This window comes from Camellia sinensis, chromosome 4 (genome assembly GCF_055761805.1).
Source record: "Camellia sinensis isolate YWXY chromosome 4, ASM5576180v1, whole genome shotgun sequence".
NCBI classification, from domain to species: Eukaryota; Viridiplantae; Streptophyta; class Magnoliopsida; order Ericales; family Theaceae; genus Camellia; species Camellia sinensis.
In genome coordinates this window covers 15,439,354-15,450,751 of record NC_138964.1, presented here as the reverse complement: position 1 = coordinate 15,450,751, position 11,398 = coordinate 15,439,354, and the positions used below count along the sequence as shown (strand labels likewise).

At 34.0% G+C, this 11,398-nt stretch overlaps 1 protein-coding gene across 2 annotated transcripts; it reads right to left on the bottom strand.

Annotated features, from left to right (window-relative positions):
- Positions 1-1,219: 1,219 nt before the first annotated feature.
- LOC114305717 (DNA topoisomerase 2-like) lies at positions 1,220-3,983 on the bottom strand. 2 transcript variants are annotated; one of them, XR_014365541.1, is made up of 6 exons: positions 3,879-3,983; positions 2,919-3,121; positions 2,488-2,572; positions 2,300-2,399; positions 2,150-2,218; positions 1,220-1,525 (listed from the first exon to the last, which is right to left on the bottom strand). XR_014365541.1 is itself a non-coding variant. In XM_082922849.1 (6 exons), the coding sequence occupies exons 1-6, from the start codon at positions 3,930-3,932 to the stop codon at positions 1,391-1,393; spliced, it is 585 nt and encodes a 194-aa protein (XP_082778975.1). In that variant the 5' UTR covers positions 3,933-3,983; the 3' UTR covers positions 1,344-1,390. The 2 variants fall into 2 exon arrangements, 1 of the variants encoding a protein (XP_082778975.1); XM_082922849.1 differs by having other exon boundaries at positions 1,344-1,525; positions 2,361-2,399.
- Positions 3,984-11,398: the final 7,415 nt, after the last annotated feature.

Here is an 11,398-nt window from a genome sequence, read left to right as displayed (position 1 = left end):
TTTTTAATCATTTACTGCATTTTAAAAATTTAGAAAATATATTGGCATTTTTTGTTTTTTCAAAAATGTCATTATAAGCTTGGAAAGTTTTTGACTTAGTGGCATTTCTCAAAAAGCTATAAAATATTTGTTTATGACACTTTTCACCTAGGTGCCATAAAAAGTAATTTGCACCTACCTAGTGTCCTGACATTTTAAAAAAAATGCCATTGCAACTAAAGTTAGTGGCATCTGTTGGTAAATGTCAGGAACATAATTTTTTATGTCATTATTTTATAAAATGTCATAAAATTGATGTGACATTTCTTTATTGAAATGCCACTAGAGCCTTATATGTTTTGTGGTTCTATGTCATTTTTCTAAAACATTTAATGCCAATTTTTATTTTTGTGACATTTTCTAAAAACATGCTACTAGTGTAGTGTCACTAAAGTGTAAATTTGTTGTAGTGACATTTTTGTTGTAGTGAAGTGACACTTTTTTTTAATTAAAATGCCACTAGAGCCTTGTATTTTTGTGGCTCTATGACATATTTCTAAAAAATGCCACAAAATATTCTTTTTGTGACATTTTTTAAGAACATGCCACTAGTATGGTGTCACTAAAATATGTTTTTGTTGTAGTGTTGCACTACAACAATTAACACTTTTAGCAACAAAAAATTGGTCGCTAAAAGTCTATTTTTGGTAGGCAAAAGTTATCCGCGACCAAAATTTTTGGTCGCTAGTTTGGTCGCCAATTGAGGGTCGGCAAAAGTAATTCGCGACCAAAATTTTCATTGGTCGGCAAAAGTTGGATTTGCCGACTAAATTTTTGGTCGCTAAATATTTAATTACCGCGACTAATTTATTTTGTCGCTAAAACACTTTGGTCGCGAAAAGTGATATTTTCCCGACCAAATTTCTTAGTCGCCAATTGTCACATTTCGCGACCAAAAAGTTTGGTCGCCAATTATCACATTTCGCGACCAAATTTTTTGGTCGCCAATTATCACATTTCGTGACCAAAACTTTTGGTCGGCAAAAGTGAGTTTCCACGACCAAGAGCTGTTTTGGTCGGCAATAGATGTTTTTTTGCGACTAAAACTCTTGGTCGGCAATTATAATTTTTTGCGAAAAAAATTTATTTTGGATGCCGCGACTAATAAATTGGTCGCCAAAGCAGGAAAGTAATACACTTGTATATTTAGCGAATTCATAATCAAAACAGGACGAATTCATAATCAAAACAGGTCTTATTATAAAATTTTCTATATCCAAGTTTCAACACCTAACTCAACAGCAGCAACATTGATTCCAAAAACAAGGAACGATTCACAAAACCTTATTCTAAACCCCAAAAACCAAAAACAATTCATTCCAACAAAAATTTAACATAATCAGCATCAATTTCAAAAAAAAGAACATCTGGTGTTAACAAGGTTGAGTATTGTTGTTCTTTTTTTATGTAGGGCATCCAGCTCCTTTTTGGCCTCTGCAAATCTCTCTTTGTCGTACGCGTCAACAAGGTAAACTACAGAAGCCACCTGCATGATGATCAAAAATTATATACTATTTGTGAACAAAATTCAAGACTCTTTGTCATATAAATGAGCTGTGATTTGTCCTTTTCGTGCCTTGACAGAGAAAAAAACTAACAGCAATAACAATAACAGTATGGAAAAACATTTATTCGGGCAGTAGTTCATTTAGCCAAGATTCAGCCCTCAAAACTAGAAATGCATAGATAACAATTGTATGAATGTGAAAAATAAAATGAAAACTGAATAAGTACATCATATAATAATTGAAACACTCAAAACTACATATGCACAGTAGACAGAAATAGTATGAAAGTAAGTGTTTGACTGAATTAGAATGCCGCTATTAGCATGAAGTTGCTTGGTGGATTTGATCACTTACATAGCTCTTTTTCAATTTAGCATCAGAAGCATGTAGAAATTTACTCATGAATCAGGACACCTAGATACAGAGTTTGGGATGGAGGTCCAGCTCAAGTCAGTAAGCATGACTAGCATTCTCATCGGTAAGTTTTATTTTATGTTCTGGTCTAATAATATAACTTTATGCTCAGAAGTAAGTTTTATTTTATGTTCTGGTCCAATAATATAACTTCATGCACAGAGAGAGAGAGAGAGAGAGAGACTTACTGTTCCAGCAACAGATTTTGACGATATGAAAGTGTTTGCTTTGAATCTGGACAACCCAAAATCACATACCTGAGCATAATGTATAAGACAAAGCTCAAGTTCGTTGTTTGACTAGCAACAGGGAAAAGATTATAACATTCATAGATGTACCTTCACCGTCCAAGTTTTTATCAACCAACATATTTGGAGATTTAAGATCCCAGTGAACTACCGGAGGGCTAAGACAATGAAGATAGTTAATACCCTTGGCCTGCATCGAGTGCAATATCATAAATTAATAATACAACAGCAAGTGTTAACAATAGAAAAGGTTCATAATAGTGAAGCCCACTACAAACCACATCCAGAGCCATGCGTAAGCGCCTCCTTTGGTCCAAAACTTCACCAGCATCTGCCCTATGGATGAGGCGGTATAGACTACCCCTGTTCCACAAAATCAGGATTTGTGCAAACTTAGCCTTCCATTACTTGCTTTAGATAGAAGTAGTTCAAATAATAAAATAATTCAGGAATCAAATTGCTAAATTCATAACAATTTTGACTGCGTCCAGCAACCCCTCTCTCATTGCAATATTAACCCATGTGAGAAGGATGGCAGTGGCACAGCCATCAAGACTGCGGGACAATGCATTAGGAACTAAAAAATGTCTTTACCTTCGTAGATATTCTGTCACGATTGACTAATGTGGCCGTTGTGTAACCGCACCCACGAAGAGCACAACATTAGGATATACACAAAAACAAACTCTGGTTATGCTCAGATACATACCCAGAGAATTGAGCAACTTTTGCTTCCTTCCCAAAGTTGCGCTTGAAAGAACAGAAAAGGATCTTCCTTTGACCTGGTTTTAGGCCATCAACCATTGAAGGAATTGACCGTTGAAGATCTGCCATAGAAAACAATATAAGCTCTTTGTTGACAAAATCACTGTACTTGATGAGCTTCTCCTTCTGATTAAGGTAAGTGCCAGGCTGCAAATCACATAGACAAAGAAAGTGTTATTAGAAAAAGAACAATTACAGAACACCTTAGATTTTATGGAAGAAAGAAATTTAACTTCCAACCTCAAACTGTCGGAGCCAATTCTTCCTTGCTTCAATTTTCTTCTTACTGAAGGCAAGCTCAATTGTTTCCCCATCTTGCTCATCTACCCACATGTCTGCTGCTCTGCTGAATGAACACAAATATATGCTTGAAAATATAGGCAGAGGGAAGGATTTTGAGTTGCCAGTTCTTTGGAAAAGATACTTTTATAGGATATATATGTTAGTGGTCATTACCAACCATAAAAGATTTATTGCAATATATTTAACACAGAATGAAGGAACTCACTGCAATCTGCTAATTTTCCATCCCGCCCAAATCGACCAGCTTCTTGGTAATATGCTTCCAAACTCTGTAAACAGACTAAATAGTTATGAGAAGCTTGCAACATCAAACAAACGAAAATGAAAAGGAAGGAAGTAGATAACGTGGGCACAGTCAACATGCAAAGTTAAAAGTGGAGAAAACTTGAAACATGAAGTAACACAATTTAAGAGACTTAAAATATGAAGGCAATTTAAAAGTTTTGAAATATATGTATATGCTGCGGAATCAACGAATGACTGAAAAGTATACAAATAATCAGCATGGATGCAAACAGCAATGATAAAATAATTATAAATGGATTCAGATAAGTCCAAAGCACTCAACACATTTCCAAGACATCAAATCTAAGGAATATACCTGTGGCCAACCATAATGAATGATTCTTCGTACATTTAACTTGTCAATCCCCATTCCAAAAGCAATTGTTGCAACAACCACCTAAAGATTTGACATAGGGATCTATATTAATTCTTAAATTATTTCTTTTAATAAGTATATTAACTCTTAAAATATAAATAAAAACACAATGAGTGAAGAAATTGCCTTGCATGCAGCGAAAAACTACGAGCAAAAATGTTTTTTTTTTCCCATGAAACAATGTAAAAAGCATAACTTATAAAACTAATGACATCAAGTGCTTGATGAGTTCTTAATAACATCTTACACCTAATCTGGTGGCTCACCTTCTCCAAGTAATTGGTAATAGATTATAGGACCAAAACATGACACTAATAGTGTGTAGTAAGACAATGATAGGTTGTCAAAAACATAGAAGAGATGGGAGAGGAAGTTGACATAGAGTTGACATAGAGGAAGTTGACTTTTCTAGTAGTGCTCCTTTCTAATTAAGGAACAAAGTCAAGCAATGAAGGTAACCAGAATAAGTGTTCTTGGCATGCCTTCCTAAAAGACAAAATGGGGCCAAAAGTCCCACAAAACTCTATCAATAAATGCCCTCAATAGATAAAGCAGCATTAGCCACAAAAGAAATTGAAGTCCTTGGTTCAGAAAGATTTACGTAGCAACACCTAGTGTTATAACAAGAGCTCAACAATCTACTCGATTATAGTGGATCCCTACAAGGAACTACTTATGTTGTTCACAAAAATCCATATCATTGGACAAATTCCCAGCACCACCCTTCTCACTTGGGGATAGTGGATCCATATAACCTTATGAAAAGGTTTAGTATAGTTGTATAAATGTAGCATGACAACTATTTGACATATCTCCAATTCTTTAATTTAGCAGGACTATTTGAAGTTTTTAAAATACGTCCTATGGTATTTTGCTGTATCAACACAATTTGTTATTGTTTTCCTGTCAGATCATTGAATTTTAACTCAAACATAAGGATATATAGTTTTAAAATTTCCACTGCAGTCTTTTTCTTATTAGCCACCTTGGATCTCACATGAGTTATTAAAAATTGCCTGGCCAGCTCAAAGAAAATTATTGTTTTGATTATATAAACCCTTAGATTTTTTCAGCAAAACAAACAATGTAACTCTATGAATGGCCTACTATAACTCAATTGCCCATAAAAATCAAAAAATTTAAACAACCCAGCTAGAAATTATAACTTTGCCTAATCATATAAACAACAATACATTTCATATTCGGAAAGACTAACACAACCCTATGCATATTGTTGAAATAGTCTCAAGTTTCATGTCAAATAGGTTGAAACAATTTGGCATAATCAAAAGCTAGAACTACTAAAACAAGCATACATCTATGTGACTAAATCTCACAGAATCTGGAAGAAATTGAGTGTATACAAAAATTAAACGAATCAAATTCGTGCCATAAGTGTCCAATGGCTATCATTTGATCCCTAAGGGAAAAGAAGATGCAACTAATCTGTTTATTAATTCATTTGCCTCAGTGCATGACTGCAGTGATGCACTAAGTCTTTCATTAAGGTCCACCATACCGTGCTTTTGCTCAGCTGACACTCTCTGAGCCTCTACCAACTCCTTCTGTGTGATCTCCAATGAATTTTGCAACTCTTCAAGTTGATTCAGATAAGATTTCGAAACTGATTCTTTCAAATCTTTCATTTCCTGAAGAACAAAGTTGGCAATTCATTAAGGACAATAGTTGGGTTAAGGCCTGTCCAGCAGAATTAAGACAAAAAATAAACAACTTAAAATCATTATCATTATGATGTAAATAACCCAAATAATTAAAACATGTTGATATATGGTGTAAATCTCTGTTACATAAACACTTCATAGTGTGAAATTCTGTGTCAGATAAAAAAAAACAAAGATGGGTAAGGATATGTTTTATACTAAAATATTATTAGTGATGTTCAAAGTAGAAGTTCCTTATCATACCCTTTCAACATGTTTCTGTGCTACATGGATACATCCAAATGATTAAAAGAAAGCCATATCTAACAAATTATGTTACATATGAAGTTCCTTAAATAGTATGGTGGAACCAAACTAGGATTCATGTTCATTAAGAGATCTTACGTGAATTTTTACGTGTTGTCAAGCTTAGATAGTATGGTAGAGTTGAAGAAAATCTGGACAATAAAGCAAATCACTGAATTCACCAATAGACAAAGAATAATTTGTATTGCACTCTTTTTTTTTAATCAGCAACAAAAATTATCATTGCACATATTTGCACAAACTATTCTTTGAATTTTTAGGAAGAATTTTAACTTAAAAAAATATATTTTCCATACATAAATAGATAATAAATCCACTCTCAATTTTTCTTCTTGTGACAGAGCTTTCGCGCTCCTACATACTCAAAGTTTATTCATTACTTAACGTAATAAATTCATAGTATTCAATAATCTGTCTATGGTAATAAAATTTGATATCTTTTTCCATCTTTTTCTTACCTTAAAACAAAATGGGATTTCTTATGTTATGTCTACCTAAACCCACACCATCAATAAAACAGGCAACCCTTTAAGAAGTCTTCTTCTTTATGCTCTTTTCCTCTAGTAACAACTTCAATTCTTTATGAGAGAGAGAGAGAGAGAGAGAGCAACTATGTGTATTTGGATGAAGTTGAACTCATCATAAAAGAGAGAAAATATATGCAATCCACAAAGGAAGTTGAAAGATTCGTTCACAGATCAGCACTAAAGTCTGATTGCCTACAACCTCCATTATTACAAGTTCCACACTGTAATATGGGTATACAATTTGTCCATTAAAAAAATAACAAGAGCCCACAAGTAATTTCACGAAGATCCTTCTCTATTATCATGTCTATTACAAGAATAAAGTTGCACAATTAACAAAGGCAAACTATATCACGATGATGTTTTCTGTGAAAATATATTCCCTATTATTAAAGCAGGAAACAAAAAAAGATTGCATAGATCAAGGATAGGCAACAAAAAAAGGTATCTCAAATGACTTAAAAATGCAACCAAAGTTCAGCCCGTACAAAATTTCTACTTTATCTGTACATACCAAAAAATGGGAATGATGGGGATGATGTTCTACTATGCTTTACCTGTACATATCAAAAAATGAATAGGAAAGATTACTGCAGGAATGAATAGATGGATGCCCACATGCCCACATATGAGTCACCTTAGTTTCAGAAAATTTATAGATATTTATAAAAGAAAAATGCATACTGGTATTTGGAATCATCTCTGTAGCACACCACCACTTTATTGAAATAGAAAACTAAGATAAAGCATGATAGATCATAGAAAAATGCAATTAAAGGCTTCCCTTTGACAAGTAAATCCTCTTCCCAACAATCCAACAGGCTATTCAAGGCACATAACAAGAAATAGGTCTCTTTCAAAACAATTAACAAACACATGGAGTGCATGAACAAGTCCACATGGTTTTGCCAAAATATCCCTCGAGAAACCCAGTTGGGTAGGCCAAAAATGAAGTTCATATGCTAACAGAAGCACATGATGACACCCCAATTTGGTACATACCCAAATCCCCTCCATTGTATTGTCAATTACCCATTTCACACCATACCCAAAACATAAAAAAAAAACACATTCAAATTGGGAACAATGGACACAATTGCTTTTTTGTCAATTGAATTCAATAATTGAAACTCCAACAACATAACACAATTAAGAATCTGGGTAAAGATGTGAATGTTACCAGATATATATATATAGAGAGAGAGACAGAGAGAGACCGAGGGCAAAGGCTAGAGAGGGAGAGCGAGAAACACAGAGAGAGAGAGAGAGAGACAGACAGACAGACAGACCGAGAGTGAGAGAGAACCTGTGAGGATGCGGCGGTGGCGCTAGCAGTGGCGTGCGACGCTGGTCAGCGATGAGGTGAGATTGGGTGAGGATCCCTCAGAAATGAGGAGTCCATTAGACAGAGGGCGATGGCGATGGCGATGGCGATGGCGATGGTGATGTGCGACGGACGTGAGCAATGGTGGTAAGGCACTTCGGTGAGCTAGAGAGAGTGGGCATCGATTGAGAGAGAGAACACAGAGAGAGGGAGAGGACGGATCAACATACTACACAGAGCGAGTTGGAGACAGAGGACGGATCAACATACTACACATATGCAACAAGAAGCAAGCAGCAAGTGCCTCTGCCAATAATTTCCCCCCTCAACAAACCAACTAACCCTTAATTATAATACAAGAACTTCGAGCAAGGACTAGGATTAATTTTCCCTTTCAAAGTGTACTAGTAGGGCACCAATTGGTTATCAAAGAAATATGGGAAAAGCAAAAGTTCATGCATGGCTCAAACATTTATATTCATAAATTGTAACATTCTCATGGCATCAAGAAACACTAAAAGAAAGCCTTGCTAATTGAAAAAACTGAGGTACAAAATTTGAATAAGCATACATATATGTTCTCTACTCCTTTCCAAAGCACATGCACAAACATGCATACGCATAAATAAAGAAATTAATTTTTTTAACCATTTCCACATTACACAGAAACACAGTAGTCAAGCCATTAACTAAACAGACCCATTAATTAAACAAAACAAAACAAATCAATTTTATGGTTAATTAAACAGACCCATTTTTTATGGTTAACTAAACAAAAAAATAATTCACAGACCCATTAACTAAACAAAACAAATCAATTTTCTGGTTAACTAAACAAAAAAATAATTGACAGACCCCTTATCAGTATTTATGCAAGGCCTTATCATATTCATTTTTTATGGTTAACTAAACAAAAATAACAACAGAGATTCATTTTTTTTTTTTTTGTTCACAGACCCATTAATTTTCTGCTTATATTTCTAACCCAACCAAACAAAACAAATCAATTAATTTTCTGCTTATATTTCTAACCCAAACTATATAGTACAATAATTTTTTTTTGTTGTTCACAGACCCATTAATTCCTTTCCTTTTCACAAAGCCAAAATCCAAACTCATCTAAAGTTCCATAACATAGCAAAAATGAGAAGGGAAAGGAGAAATCTATCCTAATTTATACAGTAAAGGTTGCTGGTGTTGTTGGTACTTATATATAAATTATTAGAGCATATAGAAATCTATCCTAATATTAACTTATGTTTAATGCAAATCGATCGATCGTCGTTCGATTAACTTCTATTTAATCGATCGATCGTCTAGAGAGAGAGAGAGAAAGAGACCTCACTGTAGATCGATCGTCGTTCAATGCAAATCGATCGCCGTTCAGCAGTGTAGATCGTCGGTCAGAGGTTCAGTGTGTAGATCGTCGGATGTGTTGGGTTCACTGTGTAGATCGTCGGATGGTAGGGTAAAGAGACAGAGAGAGAGAGAGAAAGAGTCTTTGCGTGTGTGTTGTTGGGTTTGTTTGTTGGGTCTGTCAAGAAATTAGGGCAAAATCTAAAGAAAAGGGGCCTGAGGTAGTGAGGCGTAAGGAAAAATTGAAAAAAAAAAAATATATATATATATATATATATTTCCCCCCTCCATCTTTCAAATTTTCCCCCAAACTTTGGCGACCAAACTCTCAAATTAGTCGCAAAAACAGGTTATTTCGCCGACAAATTGTTTTAGTTGCCAAATCTCAATCAACGGCGACTAAAATATTAGTCGCTAAAAGTAGTAATTTGGCGACTACTTTTTTTTGGTTGCTGAAAATAAATTTTTCGCGACCAATTTTTTAGTCGCTAAAAAATATGTGACTTTCCGCGACCAAATTTGTAGTTGGTTGGCAAAAGTATACCACTTTCTGCGACCAACATATTTTTTGGTCGCCAAAATATAACCTTCTGCGACTAATAATATTTGGTCGCCAAAAATAATGATCATTCGCGACTAATTAATATTTGGTCGCCAACTGTCATTTTTTTGCGACCAAAATTTTTTTGGTCGGCAAAAGTGGTCGCAAAATGTGTAAATTCTTGTAGTGTTGTGACACTTGTTCATTGAAATGTCACTAGAGCCTTTTATGTTTGTCGTTTTGTGACATTTTTTAAAAATGTGCCACTAAATATCATTTTTGTGGCATTTTCTAAAAATATGCCACTAGTGTAGTGCCACTAAAGTATGTTTTTGTTGTAGTTTTGTGACACTTGCTCATTGAAATGTCACTAGAGCCTTTTATGTTTGTCGTTTTGTGGCATTTTTCAAAAACGTGCCACTAAATATCACTTTTTGTGACATTTTCTAAAAATATGCCACTAGTGTAATGCCACTAAAGTATGTTTTTGTTGTAGTGAGCAAGAACACTATATTACTATACTTAAATAAGTATGAATGCCTAAAAATAATGCTATATGCACTAATTAGTGTACTAATTGATGATGTGACATAAGTTAAAGGGTTTTTGATATTTGTAATTTGTATAATGAGTGAGATCAATAATAATGTTATAACTAGTATTGATATATTAATTAGTATACTAATAAGTATATGTAACACCACCAAACGCCTAATTACGCACTGCATAACTGTCTCGGTTTTTATATATGCTACAGGAGGTTCGGTTTCGGTGGTTGGGAAAACAAAACAGTAACATGCAATTGAATTAAATTTGCACACAATATTATACAATTACACTAGATCCATACGTCATGAGACATATATTTATTTACATAAACAAATATGAAAGCTAAGCATAAACTCCATATAGTTGAGACACTGGATTTTTCCGGTACTCGGATATTAAACATATCAGTGCAATATTTTATATATTTATTTATTAACAAGATCACAGAACTACTCGGTGTAATATTCTAAAGAAAATTAGAACTTCTAATCATAAATCACATGTAGATGAAACAGTGGTTTATTCAATATTTTATATTTACTTTGGTGATGATTCAGGTTCTCAGGATTAACATTTTTTTTTCCTTCAAAAATATACTAACAGAAGCAACAACACAGCAGTACCGATTATAAAACATATGAATTTATTTATCTAATTTTATGGGCAACAAAGAATCTATTTTAAGATTATTGCACAAATTACATATTTAAGTCATTATAAACAAATTCATATAATTAGATTAAAATTATGGAACAAATAATCATGGACTAAAAAATCCTGAAATTTACAACTTGATGAACATAATATGTGTATATATATATATATATATATCAAAATAATTTACTTAAATAAGACGAGGAAGTAAACTGAAATCTGTGTGATACCACAATCTAATTAAAACAAATTCGCCGCTTCACCGAGCGTGTTGGAGATATGCCGGCGTCTGTCTCCCAAGATACGACAGTTAAACCTCGCTAACGTAGAAGTACCTTTTATTTAACTCCGGCGACTAACAATGGTAGCACTATCTCACACATGAAGAATATACTAGGAGTAAACTGACTGTATAATATGAAAGCCAAAAATTCTGTGTAGAAAACTTAAGGAAGAAGGTCACTTTTTATACATAATGGGGGAGAGAGGAGGGGTTTTTTTCCTTATTTCTCTTGTTGGTT

Excerpts from the sequence above, each read along its gene's own strand:
- LOC114305717 (XM_082922849.1), bottom strand. The coding sequence starts at position 3,932 with ATGGGGATTGACAAGTTAAATGTACGAAGAATCATTCATTATGGTTGG. Across the intron at positions 2,573-2,918 it reads AAAGTTGCTCAATTCTCTGG|GGGTAGTCTATACCGCCTCA; the intron begins GTATGTATCTGA and ends TTTGTGGAACAG. Across the intron at positions 2,219-2,360 it reads TTCATTGTCTTAGCCCTCCG|GTATGTGATTTTGGGTTGTC; the intron begins GTAGTTCACTGG and ends CATTATGCTCAG.